General features: G+C 33.1%; 3 protein-coding genes across 4 annotated transcripts; all 3 read right to left on the bottom strand.

Annotated features, from left to right (window-relative positions):
* Nucleotides 1-7,127: 7,127 nt before the first annotated feature.
* Nucleotides 7,128-8,379, bottom strand: LOC120092075 (late embryogenesis abundant protein 6-like). Its single transcript, XM_039050278.1, has 2 exons — nucleotides 8,243-8,379; nucleotides 7,128-7,694 (listed from the first exon to the last, which is right to left on the bottom strand). The coding sequence occupies exons 1-2, from the start codon at nucleotides 8,327-8,329 to the stop codon at nucleotides 7,419-7,421; spliced, it is 363 nt and encodes a 120-aa protein (XP_038906206.1). The 5' UTR covers nucleotides 8,330-8,379; the 3' UTR covers nucleotides 7,128-7,418.
* A 1,573-nt stretch (nucleotides 8,380-9,952) lies between these two features.
* On the bottom strand, nucleotides 9,953-13,439 carry LOC120089972 (protein LSD1-like). The gene is made up of 5 exons (XM_039047427.1): nucleotides 12,470-13,439; nucleotides 12,054-12,167; nucleotides 11,258-11,371; nucleotides 10,313-10,430; nucleotides 9,953-10,156 (listed from the first exon to the last, which is right to left on the bottom strand). Exons 1-4 carry the CDS (start codon nucleotides 12,489-12,491, stop codon nucleotides 10,315-10,317), a joined length of 366 nt encoding a protein of 121 aa, XP_038903355.1. The 5' UTR covers nucleotides 12,492-13,439; the 3' UTR covers nucleotides 9,953-10,156; nucleotides 10,313-10,314.
* A 194-nt stretch (nucleotides 13,440-13,633) lies between these two features.
* LOC120089971 (eyes absent homolog) lies at nucleotides 13,634-17,069 on the bottom strand. 2 transcript variants are annotated; one of them, XM_039047425.1, is made up of 6 exons: nucleotides 16,914-17,069; nucleotides 15,973-16,235; nucleotides 15,714-15,881; nucleotides 14,915-15,008; nucleotides 14,253-14,438; nucleotides 13,634-14,103 (listed from the first exon to the last, which is right to left on the bottom strand). In XM_039047425.1, the coding sequence occupies exons 2-6, from the start codon at nucleotides 16,219-16,221 to the stop codon at nucleotides 13,844-13,846; spliced, it is 957 nt and encodes a 318-aa protein (XP_038903353.1). In that variant the 5' UTR covers nucleotides 16,222-16,235; nucleotides 16,914-17,069; the 3' UTR covers nucleotides 13,634-13,843. The 2 variants fall into 2 exon arrangements, with proteins under 2 accessions (XP_038903353.1, XP_038903354.1); XM_039047426.1 differs by having other exon boundaries at nucleotides 16,853-17,000.
* Nucleotides 17,070-22,205: the final 5,136 nt, after the last annotated feature.

Raw genomic sequence — 22,205 nt, 5'->3', positions numbered from 1 at the left:
CACAAGTTTTTACATAAAATTTGAGACATACCTCTAATACCCTTATTTGTTTCACAAGATTACACCTTTTTGTTGGGTGAAAATTTTAATTTTAAAAAATAAGAGGGAACCAATCTTGGTTGGAAAATGCCACATTGGAAAATTTTGATTTGAAAGCCTCCTTTATGTTCTCCAATCTTGAGCTTTAGGTTTGAGCTCCAAGGGGTACTTATGTTTTGGAGGGGATGAGGAGATAGACCAATGTGAGTTTGGTGGATGTCCCACATGCTCGGGCGTGGCAAGTGTGTGTGTGATTATTAATTTTAATAAAAATATTATTATTTTTTATTATTTTAAAACCGGCAAAAAAGGAAAAATCCTCCTGTTCGCGCAAGTCCGATTCGTCTGTGCGAGCATTGTTCGTCGTTCTGAGGCTCTCCGCCTCTTTCACTCTCTATTGTTCCACCCTGAAGGCCTAAAAGGAGTGGTCTTCAGCAGTTCATTCATACGAATTTTTTCATTCACTCCCATTCGAGTGTTCTCTTTCCTCTCTTAACTCTTCCATTTTCGTTTTCCGAACTGTGGGTTAGAAAGGGTGTGTGTTCCGGTCGGTAACGGTATATTTCCAATCAGGTTTCTTTGGTTGTTTTATCCTAGGGATGACGTGACAATTTTCAGACCTGCTTGCACACTTGGGGGGCAGAGCTGCAAAACATCTTAAAGAAAGCAAGTTCCGCGACTCAGCCTATAACGAGTTTCTGATTTCCAGGTTTTTGCTATTTGCTTGACTGTTGTGCCTTGACCGTTTGTTGTTCGTCGTTTTGAGGGTCTTGACATTTCCAACAATTTTAAGACGTCTCCCACCACATCATTAATGGCCCTCACTAGCAACAATGACGTTATGATATCTGACCTCAACTGTCCATTATGATTCAAAGGAGCGAACTTCAAATGATGGAAGCAAAAGATGTTGCTTTTTTTCATCGTCAAGAAAGTTGTCGAAACTTGTACCAGAGATAAGCCAATCGTTCCTTTAGAAGAACTAACTGAACAGCAAATAAAAGAAGCTGCTGACTGAGAGGAGAAAGACTTTCTTTGTAAGAATTTTATTATAAATGGTTTGACTGATGATCTGTATGACTACTATAGTACAATGAAGACAGCGAAGGGGGTCTGGGATGCCCTACAAAATAAGTATGACACCAAAGAGGTCGGGTCGAAGAAATGTATTGTTAGCCTTTATCTCAAGTTCCAGATGACAGATGAAAAATCCGTGGAGGCCCAATCCCATGAACTCCAGAAGATAGCCCACGAGATAATTACTGAAGGTATGCCTCTAGACGAACAATTCCAAGTTGTTGTTATTATTGATAAACTGTCCCATTTATGGAAGGACCTTAAGAACACTTTGAGGCATATGACCAAGGAGTTCTCCTTCAAGAGTCTTATCACCTGGCTAAGGATCGAGAAAGAAGCTCAGAAGCAGGACCAGGGGGAGGAGGTGAACGTAGTACCTGGGAAACCCGTCTCTGCCGTGGTAAAACTTGACCAAAAATCTAAGGAGACAAGGAGGAAATGTCAAAACCATGGCTCCAACAATTAGAACCAATAGAAAAAACAGAAGCCCCCTTCAGGAGAAACAGTACAATTCCTCTGCTTTAATTGAAATAAACCTGGGCACATGGCTAGGAACTATAGGAATAGACGTCATCCTGCTGGTCAGGCAAACCTGATAAAAGAGCCATTGGTCACCATGATCACAGAAGTAAATGTGATTGGTGGTTGTGAAGGGTGGTGGATAGACACTGGCGCTACGCACCATGTCTGTCATGACTTTAGTCTATTTAAAACTTATACTGAAACTAAGGATAAGAATATTCTGTTGAGAGATCACTACTCCACGAAAGTTGTTGGAACCGGCGAGGTGGAATTGAAGTTTACCTCTGAGAAGACCCTCACATTGAAGGACATCCTGCACACTCCGGAGATAATAAAGAATTTGGTTTCGGGCCATCTCCTCAACAAAGTCGGGTTTACTCAAACTATAATGGCAGACCTATATACCCTTACAAAAAATAATGTATTTGTAGGGAAAGAGTATGCAACTGAGGGAATGTTTAAATTTAGACCTAAAAAAAATTGAAATCTTTTGTGTATATGCTGTGTTCTATGAATGCTTGGCATGTTAGACCAGGTGCGTAATTAGTAACATGATTAGGTTAGAAATGATACCTAAGTTATCCATGAATGATTTTGATAATGCGAGTATTGTAGTCAGGTTATAATTACTAAAACTCCGCATAAATCTGTACTTAGGAATTCTGAGCCTCTAGATTTAATTCATTTTGGTGTATGTGAATTTGATGGTATCTTGATTGGGAACAGTAAAAGATATTTCATTACCTTTATTGACGACTGCTCTAATTTTACTTTTGTATACTTGCTGAAAAACAAAAGTGATGTTTTTTATGCCTTCAAACTTTTTGTTTCTGAAATAGAGAATCAGTTAAATAGAAAGGTTAAAAGACTTCGTTGTGATAAGGGAACCGAATACGACTATGACAGTTTTAATGAGTTCTTTAACTTACATGGAATAATACACGAAAAGACTGCACCTTATTCTTCTGAAATGAACGGAAAAGCCGAAAGGAAAAATAGAACTTTACCTAAGCTAGTAGTTGCTATTTTACTTAGTTCAAGAGTCGCATCTTATTGGTGGGGTAAAATCATCCTTACCGTGTGTTATGTTCTAAATAGAATCCCAAAGTCTAAAAACAAAACTTCACCTTACGAAATTCTCAAGAATAAGAAACCAAACTTGTCTTACTTTAGAACATGGGGTTGTCTAGCCTTTGTAAGGATTCCAGAACCAAAAAGGAGAAAGTTGGTTAGTAGAGCTTACGAGTGCGTCTTTATAGGTTATGCCTTAAATAGTAAAGCCTATAGGTTCTATGATCTAGTGAACCAAGTGATCATTGAGTCAAATGATATCGACTTCTTTAAAGATAGATTTCCTTTTAAATCAAGGAATAGTGGGGGACTCTGGATTAAGTGGTCTAACCCTAGTTAGAAATCCCAACCCAAGAGAGGAAACCGACCCAAAACCTAAAAGAAGCAAAAGAGTAAAACTGCCAAAGATTTCGAAAATGACTTTCTGACTTATAATGTAGAAGAAGATCCTAAAGATCTGAGAGCTACACTATCCTCAATAAATGATGAGATGGACTCACTTGAGTCAAATAGAACTTCGCACTTAGTAGATCTACCCTTAGGTAGTAAGGCAATAGGGTGCAAATGGATCTTAAGGAGGAAACTTAGACCTGATGGAACTATTGACAAATTTAAAGCTAGGTTAGTACCAAAGGGCTTTAGACAAAGATAAAACGTAGATTTCTTTGACTTCGTCTCCCTTGTCACTAGAATGACCTCAATCCGTGTCCTGTTCTCTCTTGTTGCTCTTTATAACCTCGTAGTACATCAGATGGATGTAAACCTCGCTTTCCTAAATGGTGAGCTTGAAGAAGAGATTTACATGGAACAACCTGAGGGTTTTGTAGTCCATTGTCAAGAAAATAAGGTGTGTAAATTAGACAAATCCTCTATGGACTAAAACAAGCTCCTAAGTAATTGCATGAAAAAATTGAGACCTTATCCTATCTAAAGGTTTCAAGGTTAATGAAAGTGACAAATGCATCTACTATAAGTTTGAAAATAATCTCTGCACTATCTTGTGTCTATATGTAAATGATTTATTCATCTTTGGGTCGAACTTTCACGTCATAAATGATGTGAAATCAATATTGAATGCAAACATCGACATGAAAGACTTAGGAGAAGCTAGTGTAATCTTAGGCATAAAAGTGAATATGTCTGAAAAAGAAATTTCTTTGGATCAATCTCACTATATATAAAAGATTCTAAAGAAATATAATTACTTTGATTGTAAACCAGCCTGTACTTCATATGACCCTAGTGTCAAGTTGTTCAAGAACACTGGTGACAGTGTTAATCAATCTGAGTATGCGAGCATCATAGGTAGTCTTAGATACGTTACTGACTGCACTAGGCCTGACATAGCTTATGTTGTAGGACTACTTTGCAGGTTTACAAGCAGACCTAGTAAAGAGCATTGGAATGCTATAGAAAAGGTAATGAGATACTTGAAGAAAACCCAAAACCTAGAATTATATCAACAAAAGTTTTCCATTGTCCTGGAAGGGTCCAGCGATGCTGACTGGAACTTTCTTTCCAATGATTCAAAGGCTACAAGTGGTTATATCTTTAATATAGCAGGCAGAGCTTTCTTTTGGAAGTTCAAGAAATAGACTATTTTAACCCAATCTACGATGGAGTCAGAAATGATAGCACTAGCGACAACTAGTGAAGAAGCAGGTTGGCTTAGAAGTCTGCTATCAGAGATTCTTTTATGGGAAAAGTCGGTACCAGCTATATTGATCTATTGTGATAGTACTGCAGCAATCACAAAAGTTCAGAACCATTACTACAACGGAAAGAGACGACAAATACGTCGTAAATACAGTACCATTAGAGAGTTTCTCACTACTGGTGTAGTTAGAGTGGATCACATACGGGCTGATGAAAATTTGGCAGATGCTTTGACGAAAGAACTGGCTAGAGAAAAGATTTTCAGAACCTCAAAAAGAATGGGACTCATGCCTATAGAAAGATGAATCACGGTGAGGAAAACCCAACCTGTAGACTAGAGATCCCAAGAAACAGGTTCAACGGGTAATAACTGATCACGAGTGATATATAGTAAATCATGCTAAACCAAACACAGAGTTCCATTCCTATGACTTATAGTCTGAGCATGATATCCTGAAGCATAAGAAAGGTTGAACTCAGTTCTTAATGAGATCTATACTTGATGACAAGTGAGATACCTAGCTACATGAGTACTCTTGATAGACTCACCTATGTGAATGTGGAAGTGAGGGCTGCTTTCTATGGAGTTTTTAGGCAAACTCTCTAGAGCATTCACTAAACCGGGATACACGTGCTAGGCCTTAAAGCACGGACTTTCGTACTACACCCTAATGACACTCTGTGTGAGATTCTATTAGAGATAGAGTTCAAAACCAAGGGTTACTCTAATATATTTTGAATCATCTACACTACGTACGTACAGGTTCAAGTCGTAAGACACCTTTGCTTATGCACAATGTTGTATAGATTGAAATTGCTCGATGAAAAAAAAAATCAGTCTCTTTTTTATTAAATTTCCAAGTGGGGGATTGTTGGATGAAAATTTAATTTTCAAGAATAAGAGGAAACCAACCTTGGTTGGAGAATCCCGTATTGAAAAATTTTGATTTGGAAGCCTCCCGCTTTAGGTTTGGGCCCCAAGGGGTACCCATGTCTTGGAGAGAGTGAGGAGATAGACCAATGTGGGTTTGATGGAAGTGTCATCGTCCGTCCGGTCGGTCGGACGAGATGAGACGAGTGTGTGATTATTAATTTTAATAAAAAATTTATTATTTTTTTATTATTTTAAAACCAAGGAAAATTCCTCCCGTTCACGCGAGTCCGATTCATCCATTCCTAACTCTTCCATTTTCGTTTTTCGAGTAGGGATTAGAAAGGGTGTGTGTTCCAGTCGGTAACGGTGCATTTTTTATTCGGTTTCTTTGACTGTTTTATCATGAGAACGACGTAAAAATTTTTAGACCTACTTGCACACTTGGTAGAGCTGCAAAATATCTTTAAAGAGAGGGAGTTTCGCGACTCAACCTATAACGAGTTTCTATTTTGCAGGTTTTTGTCATAATTAATTAATAAATTAATATTAATTATTCATTATTATTAATTTTAATTCATTATTAAATATAGTTAATAAATTTTAACTAATACATTTATAATTAATATTTTAATTATCAGAAGTATTAATATAAATTATTATTATTGATAATTAATTTATATTAATTTAATTTTTTGAATAATTAATTTAAATAGTTTTAAAATTATTTTTAAATATAAAAAATTAATCAACTTATTTACAAATATGATAAAATGTCGCTATCTATCGATAATAGATACGGATAAACATCTATCAATATCTATAGACAATCCTATAGACAAGTAACATTTTCCTATATATTTAAAATATTTTCAATAATTTTATCATTTAAAAAAAATTCCCTTTAATTTAATTATGTTAAATAAAGATCCTTATTTTTAGACAATCTATAAACATTTTCCTATATATTTAAAATATTTTCAATAATTTTATCATTTAAAATTTTTTTCTATAATTTAATTATGTTGAATAAAGTTCTAATATAAAGATCCTTATTTTTATTGACTAAATAATTAATCAATATAACAATATATTAAAGAAGACTAAATCTAATCAATCAATATAACAATATATTAAAGAAGACTAAATCTAATCGAAGACTTTATTAATTGTTTTCTTACATTCAATTAAATAAAATAAAATTAATATATCCAAACGTAGATATTAATTATTATTTAATATTTATATACAAGAAACTAATATATATGTGATTCAAAGAACTCCTTGAAATATAGAAGAGAAATTGAACAAGATTTTTCTTTTAACAAGATAATAGAGATTGAAAAAATAATAGACGCCAATTCGATTGAGCAGTTCAAAAGTTGTGCATTAATTCAAATAAAATATACAAAAGAGAAACTAGAGTTCAATTAATATAAAATAACAGAGAAAAACCTAAAAATTTAGAAAAACACTAGAATTACAAAACAGAAGAGATTTTATATTTCATCGAACAAGATAAATGATATCCTCCCAAAAGTGAAAAAGGTCGAACAAAATTTTAAATATAAAAATATAAAAACCAAAACGCGATATTTTAACACAGGTTAGTTTTTTTTTTTTAAAATTTTGACAAAGCTACAAAAATCAAGCAACCTAATTCACGTAAATGGTCTCTAAAATCAACTATTAAAAATCGACACGTGCGAGTGCAAACGATGATTCGGCCTTAATTATAGCTAGTCATAATAATAAACTATAATCGAAATTTTACTCATACCATACAACTACCCAACTGATTAAATTGCCAACAATTATATCTAAAAACTTCAAAATTTCAAACCAAGACATGACCCCCTTCAAATTACAAGTATTATAAATCACCAAAAAATCATAATCCTCAAACTTTGATTAGGAAATCTCATCCCACGTGTCCAATAAGACATTTATTTCTATGAACAATAAAACTGCACAAAAAACTTCACCTAAATTTTTTTTTTAAAAAAAAAAAAAATTCACGTGACAGCATTTTTTGGACTATAGAGATGCACCAATATTTTCCTCCGTTCCTATTTAGAACTTCCTAGGTTTAGATTTTACACAACGCACACACCCAATAATTTAAAAAATTACATCAACAAATTTTACAAACACTAATAAGCCAAAAACACAACTTAAAAGGTTAAATTTTATGTCCGGGATAGTACCCCTCCGTGGTGGGGATAGGGTAAGCCGCCGGAACATTTGCTGCGCCGAGATTTGTGGCGGCGGCGCCCTCCATAGGTGGGTGATGGTGTAAATGGCCGCCAAGTACATGTGACTTCTTACTCCTCAGCTTTTGAGCAGCATGTCTGGCTTTGGCCTCGTGTAGCTCCCGCTTCGCCTCCGCTGTCGCCGCCTTCCTTCTCTCCTCCGCAATCTTCCTCTCCTCCCTCGTCTTCACTGATGCTTTCTCTACCTGCGCATCCATTTTCTGTCCACAATAAACTACTTTCCACAATGTCTGCCATTATTCATTCATTTTTAATTATAAATTTAACATAATTTCAACCTCTTTCACATACTTGTTTTCATTAATTTGAATTTATCTCTAAATTAATATAGTTTATATTGTTTTTATATGTTTTTTTTATAAAGAAAATAATATATATTAATTTCAGATTTTTTATAAAATAAACATTAATTTGTATTTGAATATCTTTGTAAAGAAATAAAAAAACAACTACGATATGACCATTAAAAAAAGAGTTATATAGAGTTGAAGCTATTTATTTTAATTAAATAAAAAGTGGATGCCTTCCTTTTGGATCCAATATATTCAACACGAAATCGAAAGATATACCAATACCTAAAATTGGAACATGATATAGACATAAACATAGGAGTTTATCAAGAATTTAATCTTGTAATAACCTATTTAATTGTAAATTAAAATGACATAATACAATACTTAAGTGCGTGACAAATTTTGAAAATGATATATATAAATTAAAGATATACACACACCTTCTCGTCGAGTTTGGCTCTACAAATTTTGAGCTTCTCTTTAGCAACACTTCCCATATTGCTCAGCTTCTCCATTGCAGACTGCATTATCCTCTCTTCTAATTAATTACTTCCACACAATACAAACAACCCAATTTTTAAATCATTCAAAATAAATTTTAAAAATAATTGGCAACACGAACATATTATATAGTGAATCAAAAATTCATAAGCCTTCAAAAGCATTACACGTTGGATGCCACGTGTCACTCATGCATTTCCCTAATCTGCCACGTGTTCTTTTTCTTTTCTCTTCAATAAGGAGAGAATTTATATTTCTGTTCTTTTTTGAAACGATATATTATATAAGTCTTATATATCTCTACTTTGTTTTCATTAATAGATAAAAAGAAAATTTTGTAATATATATTTCGTATGGTCCATTGCTAACTTGAAAAATTCGATTAATCCAATTTAATTCCTACGATTTGAATTGAATTATCATCTCATTTGAATTGGGTTGGATTCAAATAAATAGAAATCTTATGTGGTGATTTGATTCATACATTCACCTAAAATAACCAAACTAATTCGAATTTATTATTAATTTTAAAAAATATGTTTCTTTTACCTTAATATGATTATGTATACATCTATTTTATTTTATTTTATTTTAGCATATTGGAAACAAAACTTTCATTTCTTAAATGAAATAGTTTTTTTTTTTTAATCTTAATTCAATAGATTAAAATATTTAAATTAAAATTTATACCTATTAACATTTTACTTATTTTTAAAACACATTTAGATAAATGACATATAATTCAAAGTAACACAATCTAATTGCTTCATAGTTGGATTGAGATGGATTCATTATTTAATAAAAGTTATTTGGATTGAAGAACTTACAATCCAAACGGTTGGATTGGACCTAAAAAAGTACTTCAACCGAACCTAACCCAACCCACGAACACATGAGTTAAAACATATATATAGTTCCGGCATTCCTATGATTGAAAATTAATTTTCACAAACATATTTTGAGTTAAATTATATAGTATCACTTGTATTTAAGATTAAAACATCCATTGATATGTGATATAGGTTGATATATGAGATTAAAGATTAATCAATGTTTTTTATAAATACACATAATAATAATAATAATAATAATAATAATAATAATAATAATAATATCTATTAATCCCAACATGAATACTGATAACAAAATTGAAGATCTTCAAAAATAGAAAAATAAAGTATATAAAATAGCAAAATGATAGTGAAAATTTCTCTAACAAAATCTATTATTTAATTTGAAATTGAAACCAAATATATATATGATATCAATATTTGTTTCATTAATATATTTATAAATTGAAATCTCAACCTTTCATGTCTTGAATTCTGACTCTGAAAATTTAATTTATTAAACTAGGTAGAGTATAAAATTAATTTTAACATGATAACCATTTTTTATCTTTAGTTTTTAGGTTTTTTTTTGGTTTTTTTCCCTATTTTTTAAAAACGAGAACCATATTGTTCGACGACTATTTTTTGTTTTTCTAAAGAAAAATAAACTTGTTTGATTAAATTTCAGAGTTTAAGTTTTTAAAAATTAGGGAGATACGGGAGAAAATGAGTATAGAACATGTAAATAAAAATCATACAAATGTTTTAGGGGAAAAGAAGTAAAACATGATAAATTTGGAGACATGAAAGGAAAACATCTAGAAAAGAAAATTATAAAGATATTAAATAACATAAATATCATGATCTCTTATGAGATTGATTCTACTAACTTTCTTTAACAAGCTCTCTTTAATTAACTTTCTTTAACAAGTTCTCTTTATCGATAGAATAACTTCCAATAATTGACATGCATTCCTTTAAAGCTCGATCTCCCCCATTAATTGTTGTAGTTAAACAAATACCCTAAAAAGAAAGAAGGAAAAAAAACTCAAATTAGAATGGACATATGGTACAAACAGCCTTAATCTTTAATATATATATATATTTTTTAAAAAAATCCCTTTTTCATTACGAACCAATAGAAAATGTTGAAATTTTTAATGAACTAATTGATTAAACCTTCAAATCCCAACAGAGGTCACAAAATTGCAAAGTGTACATTTAACTGAGTGTGCCCCAAATTGGTACATCAGCACCACCCTACAGTTCCCACAGTTGATGTGAGCCATCTGATTTGCTGTTTGCAACCACATTCAAAATCCAACATAATCAGCCTTCAAGGAGATTAGATTAAATTATACCATCAATAATAATAATAATTGGAGTAAATTTAAGAATATTTCATTCTCATCATAAGATTTTATCTACAGAAAAAAATTGATACAACATACTATTAACTTAGATGTATATTTATTAAAACTCTTTCATGGATTTACACCATCTCTAACTAAAAAGACTCAACAACAAAGGATTGTCCTAATAATCAAGAATGAAAGTTAATGCTTAGAATTCAGTTCCCTACTTGATTTTAAATTTTTATACCATCCAACAAGAAGTGAACTACTTTACGTGTTATGACATGCAAAAAATCAAATAAGAAGAAACTGACACATAGATTTACGAAGTTCACTATCGTAATGTTAGCTAGCTACACCCACACATAGAAAATGAAATTTTTTATTATATTGAGAAACAACATAATACAATCTATAGAGATCTTCATATTTGGTCATCCAATGTGCTAAAAATAACATTTCAACATTAGTGTTCATTTGTTGGTTCAGTACAAATTTGCCTATTTACCTAATGATCTTTAATTTAGGGAAAGTGTAGTTTATGTTGGTGCCTTGTCAAAGATATCACAAATAGACTTCTGGTTGAGTGGTTTTTTAAGGTAAAGCTAAGGTTTCGAAGGTGGTGCTAACTATAGCTCTATGATAGTCCATTTGGATACAAAGAAATCAAAACTATCCTCAGGTACACAAAAACATTGCTCTTCACAGAATTTTTAATGATAACAATAAAAGACTAAAGAAAAAAATCCATATGTAAGTGACAATTTACCTTCGGAGGCTGCATTTACAGTACGACAACAAGAACACTGAACACTTGTCGCCCCACGACTGTACATGAGAAGGGTGTGGCAGCCACTACACACCAGCCGAGCCATCGTTAAGCCTGCTTAAGGGTTATATCCCAAACAAATCACATTCTAACTATACACAATCCAAAGCATATACAAGAACAATATATAGGAACTTGCAAATCATCGTCATCATCAATTTATTTATTTTGTTGATAATTATAAATATCTAGGCTAACTCAACCACCAAGACTCTACAAGATTTAGTAGCATACTCATTATTTCCACTCTTTCTTTACTCTACAACTGTGGAGATAGCGGCCAATAAGATTGACGATGGACACAAAGATGGTTAATGGAGTTCAACTTGCTTAGTAATTCGGACTTGGTTTGAACTCATCACTTCAAAACAATTTGAGAATGAAATTACAAAAGGGAAAAACTCCAAAAGAGAGAATTACAAAAGAAACTTCTCCCATTAGACCAGGGGGTGGAAAAGATATAGTGAAGAAAAAGGGTGAGCCATTTGGCGTTAACTATAGCATTAAAAACTAATGAGAGGATTCCTTTATTTTTAGATGTTTTCACTTTTCAGAACAAAAAAGGTGAAAGGAGGGGTGGGAATTAAAGTTGGAATAAATAAAATCAAACCTTTTTAACTATTCTAATTTCACTAAAATTTTAGAAAAAAGATTTCGATTTGAATTATGATCAAAGCATAATTTCAAAAAAAAATAATAATAATCAAAAGAAAGTTGGAAGGATATAGAAACAAACCAGAGGTTGGGACAGGAGATACAGTATGGCAAAGAGCACAGCAAATGAAGGTTGCTCCGGCAGGATAGATCAACAGAATTTTACATCCAGAGCACACTATATGGTTTTCACAACCTATTGCCCAACAAGTTTCAATTCTTAAAAGGCAATAAAATCAACAAGTTTCACAACCTATGACATGAAATCAATTCATTTGTTGGTCATGTTTTTAAGAACAGGATCTAATCTAACTTTAATTATATGAATATCAAATTCTCGCCCTAAACTTCATTGTTCATGCTGAGAGTTTTGTCTCCTTAGTGCTTATAGAAAAATAGCCATCTCGCATTAGAAATTTGTTAGTTATTCTCAGATCTAAAAAGGAAAATAATTCAAATTATATCCAAAATCGAAGTTTTGGGGTAGTGTAGTCATACAAGTAACTGGAGGAAATGGCATTTTTGTGATGTTGGAGAAACTTCTTTTCCTGCTGAATTTCTTCAAAACTCAGTTTTTCTCAGGCAAAGACAACGCCGTGCTTTGTCTTCGTTCCTACCATCTCTGGATTTAGAAGAACTGCAATGATGTGAGCTAACATATGAAAGGAAATCAAAAGAAAACTGGATGAAAGAATACCAATGATCATGGTATATACCTTTGCAGCAGTAAATGTAAGTTTTTGGAGTTAATACTTTGACATTAGAACCACTTTGGAAAGGAAAATCCCTCCCTCCAAAAAAGTTGACCCTGATAAACATGGAAATGGTAGGAGGAAAAAGGAGGAAGATAGAAAAATAATAATGATGTACCTTCTTCTTTCTTAATAAACTAATAAGTTGTCCACACGTTTTTATTCCAGTTTTCAAATGGACCTAAATATTTCTCTATAATTTCTAATGGTTAAATATCACCCGTTACATGAACTGATTATGAACTGGTGGTTAAAAGTATTAGCACCAATTACTCGAACGAATGTCCTAAAGTAAGGGTCTGAGATGTTTATAGATACTTTCCAAGCTAAGGGTTTAAGTTCCCAAGTTGAGAACTTGGTAAGAAATTGTCAGTCTTAAGGTCGGTGAAGCCTCATTAAAGGAGGTTAGCATAATGTAAGTAGTAGGACCTTAATAGAACGATTACAAAAATTTTAAAAATAAATCAGTACCAGTGTCAATGCCATTGTAATATCATTTTTTCCCCTTCATATATCAGGTTTTCCACCGTCAGATTGTAGTGGGTGTGTTGTTGATGAATTGGGACTTCTCACCACGTTTTTGTTGAAATGTGGTTAAGACGGTGATATGTTGCCTACTAGGTTAGTCAATCTGAATACTAAGATGTTTTAATCTTGAAGAGAAAACATGGGAGAGAGCAACTCCACAATGATGAACAAAATGACTTCATGAAGTTGCAGATATGACAGGCATTAATTATAAGTTTGACTCAAATGAAACCATTCAAATACAAGCAATGTTTTGAAGAAAACTAGAAACCTCGAAACTTAAATTTAGCTCATCCCAAATGCAAAAGGAAGCTTAAGTTAACCAAGTTTCGTACTCTCAGAATAAAGATTACAACCACTGAAGACTGATCAAGACAAGCAGTAGAAAAAACCAGTGAGTTTCACTGGGTTCTCTGATTAAAGGTACAGTACAGTATGGAGGGAAAATACAGCCTTAATATGGCCGGCTAATAATTTTGATTACATACAATTATTTAACATAAACGACAGCCATAATAGGTAACCGTTGTAACTCAAGAATACAGAGTTAAAGCCTGGAAAATGACAGCTTATCTGTTACTGATTATGTGAACTATTCCTCATCACTTGATGAATCAGAGTTACCATAAATAACAGAGAAGTAAAAGCCTAATGTTTTCAAAGACAGACCAGGAAACCTGTGAGGACTTCCGGGTTGCAGATCAATCTTAATAAATGGCCATTTCAAGGACTGTGCAGCTTCACACTCTTCCCATCCATCTCCTATTGCACAGAAACGAACATTTGACTTGTCAAAACGCTCCTTGATCCACTGGAAACATTGTACTTTTCCCACTTCCCACGAACTGTAGACTGGAAGTTACCGATTTGAAGTTGATAATTAAGACAACTTTGTAAACAAGTTCACCAATTGCAACGAAAAGATGCATTTGACTGGAAATTTACTCAGAAAGCACAGCCGAAGGAAAAATCAAAAAGTGATTAAAAAGGGAGAGACTCACTATTTCCAGGTGTTATTAGATGATCGAGCCGAAATAGTAAGCATTTCACAAGGCTGGGTATCAATGCACCAGAAGTCACCAAGACATTAACATGCTGAGAACTTCTAGAAGTACTGTTACATGTCTGATCAGAAGACGCAAGTGGTGGTTTATCTGAAAATGAACACTCCTCCAAGAAAGCTCGTGCTTGAATAGCAGAAAATAAGAGTGATTATTAGCAGGTATTTAGAGAAGCAGCAAAAATTTCAGTCAGAAGATTAAATGCACTATCGCATACATATTGTAATTGACTGTTATAAGGGTTATAAGGATAGGTAGTTGGCTATTAAAAAATACTTTTCAAATATCAGATGTCGTTTATTATGCAAGCTGACACCCCCAGTGTCAACTAATATGCAAGATTTCCTCAACGATCAGACTTAGAATTCAAATCCCAATGATCGTGGAATTAACATAGAGGAGTGTACGAAATCCGAGTGCTTACTTCCAGCACAAAATTCAACCACAATGTGGTCTACTAAAATTATAAGCCTTTTACATGACATTGTCTATCTCCTCATAAAAGGAAATAAAATACTTGAATTGTGTGAGTATGTAAGGGTATCGAATCATTAAAAAAGAGCATCAAATGGCTCAAAGCTACATCATAATAATTAGAATACCTGAGGAGAACCATCTATCCGTATAGACATCAGTCATTTCATATAACTCTTCCCAGAGCTTCATCTTCTCTTGATCAAAGATACTCTGCAGGCCCTGGAAGAGCAAACGGTTTTTAAAATGTGGTTTTTGAGATAAGAAAAAGATGATGCACATCTCCAGAAGGAAAAACCAAAAGTTAAAGATCCCTTTGACGGTACCTCTCTACCTTTTTCATCCCCACAAACATCCAGTTAAAGCTCATGCTTGTTTTAAATCAAGTCACATATCTAAACCTAGCAATAAAATGCTCAATCTAGTTTTAAGGAAAAAAACATCAAATATAACTAGAGAAATCGATAGTAAAAAAAAAAATACTTATTGTCCCACCAGAAGAATACTCGTAATTAACCACAAATTTTCAAGAAGATAGAAACTTAACTAATTGATGGTATTAATTTCACAACTTATTCAAATGTAGGGTTAAAGAAGTCGAAAGCTTAAGTTTAAACTGATTCAATGGGCCAGGTATAGGGGTAAGAATTTAATTTTCCCCTTAATTTGTGTAAAAGAACATCCAAAAGACTATTATAGCACACATGGAGAATGAATTTGAACATCAGAAACTACAGAAAATACTAAAGGCTTCCGGCAATAAGAAACGGAAAATAAGTTGGGAATACTTTAAGAGCTGTGAAGGCAAGAAGAAGCAAAGCCTAGACATCATTCTCTTTCTAGTATGGAAAATCCCTGTGGTGCAGTAAGTCACAGTCACAGCACTATAAAGAAGTCGTGCATGAAAGCATAATAATTCCACAGTACCTCTCTGTACTTATTGGCTATAGCACGTTGCCTAAAAGCCAATTTTCTTTTGTTTCCATCATCACATGGTGGACCAAAAGCATCTTGATCAAAATCATAATTAGAAAGATCACGACCATCATCATATTCACTCAATGCATTGAGAAAGGGCTGATTATAGTTTTCTATCTGCATAAAAATATGATAATGACATTAACTTCTGAGACATTATATAATGGAGTTATTTGAACATGATTATGGGGTGAAATCTCAACCTTACTTGTTCATAGAAGAAGTGATGATCACACAGATCAAGAATCTGCTTTTCCCAAATTTTTCCAAGTTCTTCACCCTTTTTAACATCCTTTGAACCACAAAAAGCCTCAGCATATGTCCCATTCAACAAAGACTTGAGCAGGATGATGGTCTCATCCATGTCCCACACATACACATTTAGTTTTTGATCCTTGGTGCTTTTAGCAAACCCCTTTGTACTTTGTTCAGAAAGATGGTTTTTACTTACTTCCATAGTGCTGGTCTAATCTGGAAACAAAATTTAGAGAAAAGATTGAGGTTACTTCAAATATAAAATTACACAACGAAGATTCAGTTTGTAAAAAATTTGGTTTCAAGTAACCTATCTAAGAAAATTAAGCTTCTAAAATAACATATACTATATAATATTTTCTAGCTTAACACATTTCCAGGATATATTTGAAATCTTAGATGAATTGCTAAAAAAGAAAAAAAAAAATTGCTAAGAAATACTTGTTTTCTTATTAGTTTGAAAATTTTCACTATCAAACGGGTCCTAAGTGATCAAAACAAATAGTTGTTAGTTAAGCATAGTAGAAATTAAAGACATATTGAGCACAACTACAATGATTTAAATGGGTTTTTTTTTAAATTTAATTTGCAAATGATGCTTTATTGCATAAACCCAATAACACCAAAGTGAAAACAACATGGTATAGCCAACAAAAATGCACCCACCGTATTGTTGAATAAAAAACCAAAAACAAGAAAAAGACCACATAAAATGGCTGAAGAAGAGAAACCCACAAAAGAAAGAACACGAGAATTCAAAGTACAAGAAGACAGTGAATCAGAAACCCAGTCCAACCCAACTTTCAGCAGTAACCATGATCAAGATTCATTACCCAAAAAAGGAAATTAGAAATTGGAAACATAAACATGTGTATGAACGTCAAAGGTGTTTACTTTCGGTAACCAGGGAGTCAACTGAGTGAAGAAATGGAGCTTTCTGCTCTGATAAACCTCTGATTCCGTTCAAGAACGACGAGCGCTGGAACAAAGTGGAGGCAGCCGAAACTACTTACTACGGCGTCGTTTTAGACGATGGCCATGGGCTCAAGAATGAGGCCCTACTTATTTCGGCCTAATGTCTTTTCTTATTTATTTGGGCCTCTTTTTTATTCCCCATTTTATTTTTACAATGTCATTTTCTCACTCCAAATGAAAATGAAAAAGGGAAAAAATAATAATAAATGCATTTTCTATAATAATATTATTTTTTTCATAGAAAATTATATTAATATGATTTTATTTTCCATTTCGTTTTTCATGTTGATTTTTGTTATTATATTTCGTTGTTTATTCACTTATACATGTAATATGTTTCGTTGTTTATTTGGAAACATTCTAAAAATATATATGAAATATATTGGTGAATATATTTGATATCTAGTCAAATATTCGTGGTTATTTTTAAATATACCTTAAAACATATGATATCTACTCAAATATTCATGGTTATTTTTAAATATACCTTAGAACATAAATTTTAGAACATATATACAAGCGTGTATATATCATATATCATAAATTCAAAGTAGTAAAAAATTAACAAAAAATATCTACTGTAGTATGTAAATCATAGATGGACTTGATGTTTAACATAGAACATATATATAAGCGTATATATCACAAAACAAGAAATCTAAGTACAAAAATCATCATCGTTTATATTAAACCCCCACCATCGACCAGATCTTCTTGCCTAGCTCTGTTGACTAGATCTACCCAAATCTGTGTGTGGATCTTCGGAAGCTTTGCCACGTCGTCCGTTTGCTCAAGCCTGCACCGCCGTTGATTGGATCTACCCAAGTTCGAGTCAGATTTGCTTGTGCCCGGTGCCAGAAGCTTTGCCTCCCACCACGTCGTCTGTCTGTAACCACGTTGTCCTCTACTCGAGCCTGCACTGGAGATTCTCCTCCCATGTCGTCATCTACCGCCTACAACTCACACCACCAGAATAAGAAAAGAGAGGGAGGAGGAAGGAGAAAAGAGAGAGAGGATGAAGAAATGAGTGTGAATTATGGGGAGCGAGAATAATATGCATGAGAGAGAGATTGTATGGAGAAAGAGAATATATATATATATATATATATATATAATGTAGATGGGGGCTAAATTATAAATAGCTACTGATATTAGTGAAAATAGGGAGGCCAATAGGGGACCTTTAATATTAATATTGTTGTTTTCAAAACTTATTAGAGAAATATTGTTGTTTTGAACTTATAGAGAAATATTGTTGTTTTGGGAGTTCGAGGCTAGAGGTCGAACGTTGAGAACTCAACTAATGTGGAGGTCGAACGTTGAGAACTCGACGAACAAAGAAAAACTTGGAAACAATAGATAGGCCGAAACTTCAACCCACGACAAGGAAATCTCGCGAATCTCGCTTAGGTTGTCGAAGGTTGAAGTTTCGACACACATCCACCCTCCGAGATTGCAGGTTTATTACTTTTCTTTTTCCCTCATAGAGAAATAAAGTAATGAGTGATATATATATGTATCTGTGTACTCGAGCTGCTTCTATACAACCTATGCATTTTGTTATCATTTCGAATTAGACGGGGCTTTGTGGTTGACGTGAGGCGGGGGGATGGCTATATTTTCTGGGAGCGACCCGGCGCCCTATACAAGCGGTTGGATACGTTTGCCTTGGAATGAGACCCATTCGAATTGCTTTGTCTGCAATTCTTGCGTTTTTATATTTATATAATCGTATATTTTTTGTATAGTTATTTTATATTAAAAAATATTATTTATAATAATTTTATTAAAATATTTTTTATTTTTTTATATACAGTATTTAAAATAATATATAATAATAATTCAAATATATTTAATTAATTTTAAATTTTAATTTTATAAATAATATAATATTTAATATTAAAATATATTTATTAAATATTATTTTATATATTTATTTCTATTTTTATAATTGATATAATTTTTATTATATATTTAATTTTAATTTCATATAATATAATATGTTATAAATTATTAATATATATATATTTAATAAATTAGGTTGTCGAAGGTTACACCACATGTCGAAACTTCAAAGCGATTAAGGAGATAAGTGGGCTGAAGAGAATTAAGGAGAGAGCGAGATTCAAAGCGAGATAGTAGGAGAGAGCGAGATGTTGAACGAGATTTTAAGAGAGAGAGATTCAAAGCGAGATTTTAGGAGAGAGCGAGATTTAAAAGCGAGAATGTTAGAGAGAGCAGATTTATGTTTATATTGACTAATCTGACTAACATTGAACTTAGTAAAATGAAATGGTTGAATAATTGAAAAAATGAGATTATTCAGGAATACACATTGAATGCTAAGATTACGCATTGAGTTTTCTGGTAGTAGAACCATAATTAAAAAAGTACTTGTGATTGTTCCAGAAGAAATGAAAGCTAGTAATCATTAATGGAAAAATAACAACAATAAACAGAGAGAGCGAGATATTAGAGAGAGCGAGAGTGAAGGAGAGCAAGATCTTAGGAGAGAGCAAGAGTGAGAGAGCGAGATCTTAGGAGAGAGCGAGATTGAGAGAGCGAGAGTCTTCACTTTATTTGAACTTTCCATAAAATATTATAAAAAAAAAAAAGAGAAAAAAGAGCTAATAAACATACTATAATTGAATAATCATTAGACTATAATTGAATATATTAAATTATTATACTATAATTGAATAATCATTAGACCAATAAATTGAATATATTAGATTATTATACTAATATTGAATAATCATTAGACAACAAATTGAATAAATTGAATATATTAGATTATTATTATTATAATTGAATAATCATTAGACAAAAATTGAATATATTAGATTATTATACTATAATTGAATAATCAATTAGACAACAAATTGAATATATTATCTTATTATACTTAAATTGAATGTATTAGATTATTATAATGTAAAACTTTATTAATTACAAAAAAAAATTGAATATACAGTAGATTATTATAAAAAAATTGAATATACAATAAATTATAATAAAATGATATATATAAAAAATTATTTATTATTCAATCCTTAACTATCTGGAGCCCGTCTTAGTAACGAAGGACACTTCCTTCGATTATGTCCTAACTGGTTACAAAATCCACATCGTTGTCGAGTGGCTAGTTCTGTCCAATTCATCTCGTTGTGATATCGTGAACTTTTCGATCTTCCAGGTTTTCTCAACAACGATGGATCAGGATGTAAGACGGGCATATTAGGGTGCGTGATCCATTAATTCTTCATGCGGTACAGGTTGAAATTGAGGAAAGTAACATTCAGCATACGTTGACAATTTGTAAGTCCTCAATAAAATCTTCGTAGTTCATGTTAAAATGTGAGCAAACGACCATAAAATGCGAGTATGGAAATGCCGAATGCTTGCCCTTGTTACATGAATAGTACCGCTCGGTATGATGGTTTGTTCGAGATCACTAAGTATGGAACACCTGAGAGAAATTGTAACACACAAAAAGGTGTGTTTAATTTAGATCGACATGCTAGTATAATTGCAGCAGTGAACAACCAGCAAATGGTGGACGAGACACGAAATGTTACCATCGTTTCTTCTTATGACATATCGTCAGCAACTTCAATAAAAAGTATAAATTATGTTTATCGTGCCGGGTGTCAGTTTCAAATTCGAAAGTTCAACAAAGCAATTGAAGATATCAAAGGAAATAATCGGAGTTTGTCTGAGTTTTTTTTGACACAATTAGTTTAGAGCAATGGACTCAAGTACTGATGCAGGATTCAGATATGGGTGGATGACGATAAATCTATCAGGGTGCATAAATGGAGTCCTCAAAGGAGCTCGGATGTTGCCTATAAATGTTATTGCTCAGATAAACATTTCTCAAATGTGTGAACTATTTCGAGAAAAGAAGAGCATAAATAAGGGATGCATTAGAGCGTTAAGATAAACCCAGGACCTGTTGATCCCAATGTTTTGTACGACCAGTCCATTCATCGATCATATGTTGTATGGCGAGATCGTACTACTAGAGAAATATCTTGTAGACGTCGAGAGGCAGGATTTATTCAGTTGGACTGGCATCTGATCACAGTCTTGGTCGAGAGATGGAGGCCCGAGACGCATACATTCCATATTGTCTGTTGGAGAGTGCACTATCACTCTACAAGACATAGAAGTGTTATTGGGGTTACCTGTTGACGGTGAGCCGGTCATCAAAGTGATGTACGATGACTGGTTAGAAGTTTGTCAACTGTACCTCGGTGCGACCCCACCTGCCGACAAGATTAAAGGATCGAGGTTAAGTTTAATATGGTTAGGAACACAATTTCGTGAACTCACAGATGATGTAGACGAGGAAACCGTCATAAGATATGCGCGAGCATATATACTATAAATGATGGGTGGAAGTTTTGTTTTCAGATAAATCAAGTCATTTTGTTCACTTGATGTTCCTGCCACTGTAGTTAACCTTCATGATGCGGAGCGATATTCGTGGGGTGGAGCATGCTTGGCATGGTTGTATAGACAACTATGCAAAGCAACAAAACCTGAGGTTCGAGAGATAGCTTGGCCTCTCATACTTTTGCACTATGGGCTTGGGAGCGATTTCCAACAATGGCTCCACAGCTACATCATTTTAATGACGCTCAGTTAGTTGGACGAGCCTACGTTCTCGGTATGTTTGTTTAATTCAATTTTATTTTATATCACTGATCTAGTTAATTTAAATTCTAAATTATCAATTTAAAAATTTAGGTGGAGAGACAAATTTTGTGTGACTAGGACAGCCACACATGTAGTCAACCAGTATAGATACATGTTTGATCTGCTTCAACCTGAACAGATACATTACAATAAACCTAATTGATTATTTTATTCACATTTTTATCGTATTTTTCTTTAATATTCTCTAATATAATATTTTGTGTTTCAGGTTTATTTGGGAGCCGTACAAAATTATTGTGCATACTTTGCCTAATTTTTGTATGAATGGTCAAAACATATGGCGGACGATGAGTCCTCTCATATGTTTTCACAATGGTGAGTGGCATCTTCTTAACAGGGTGATGAGACAATTCGGTTTTCAGCAGGATGTCCCATCGCCTTATAATACTGAACCCGTACTGCATGATATTGACCTAAGACTGGAGATTGGTCCGAAAAAGTTGCACATTTGGTAGTGCGATGACACTATCATGCAAGTTTATTGCAAGA

The sequence above is a fragment of the Benincasa hispida genome, chromosome 11, assembly GCF_009727055.1.
Source record: "Benincasa hispida cultivar B227 chromosome 11, ASM972705v1, whole genome shotgun sequence".
Taxonomy (NCBI): domain Eukaryota; kingdom Viridiplantae; phylum Streptophyta; class Magnoliopsida; order Cucurbitales; family Cucurbitaceae; genus Benincasa; species Benincasa hispida.
Note: the sequence above shows the minus strand (reverse complement) of the source record. Positions and strands in the feature narration are given on the sequence as shown.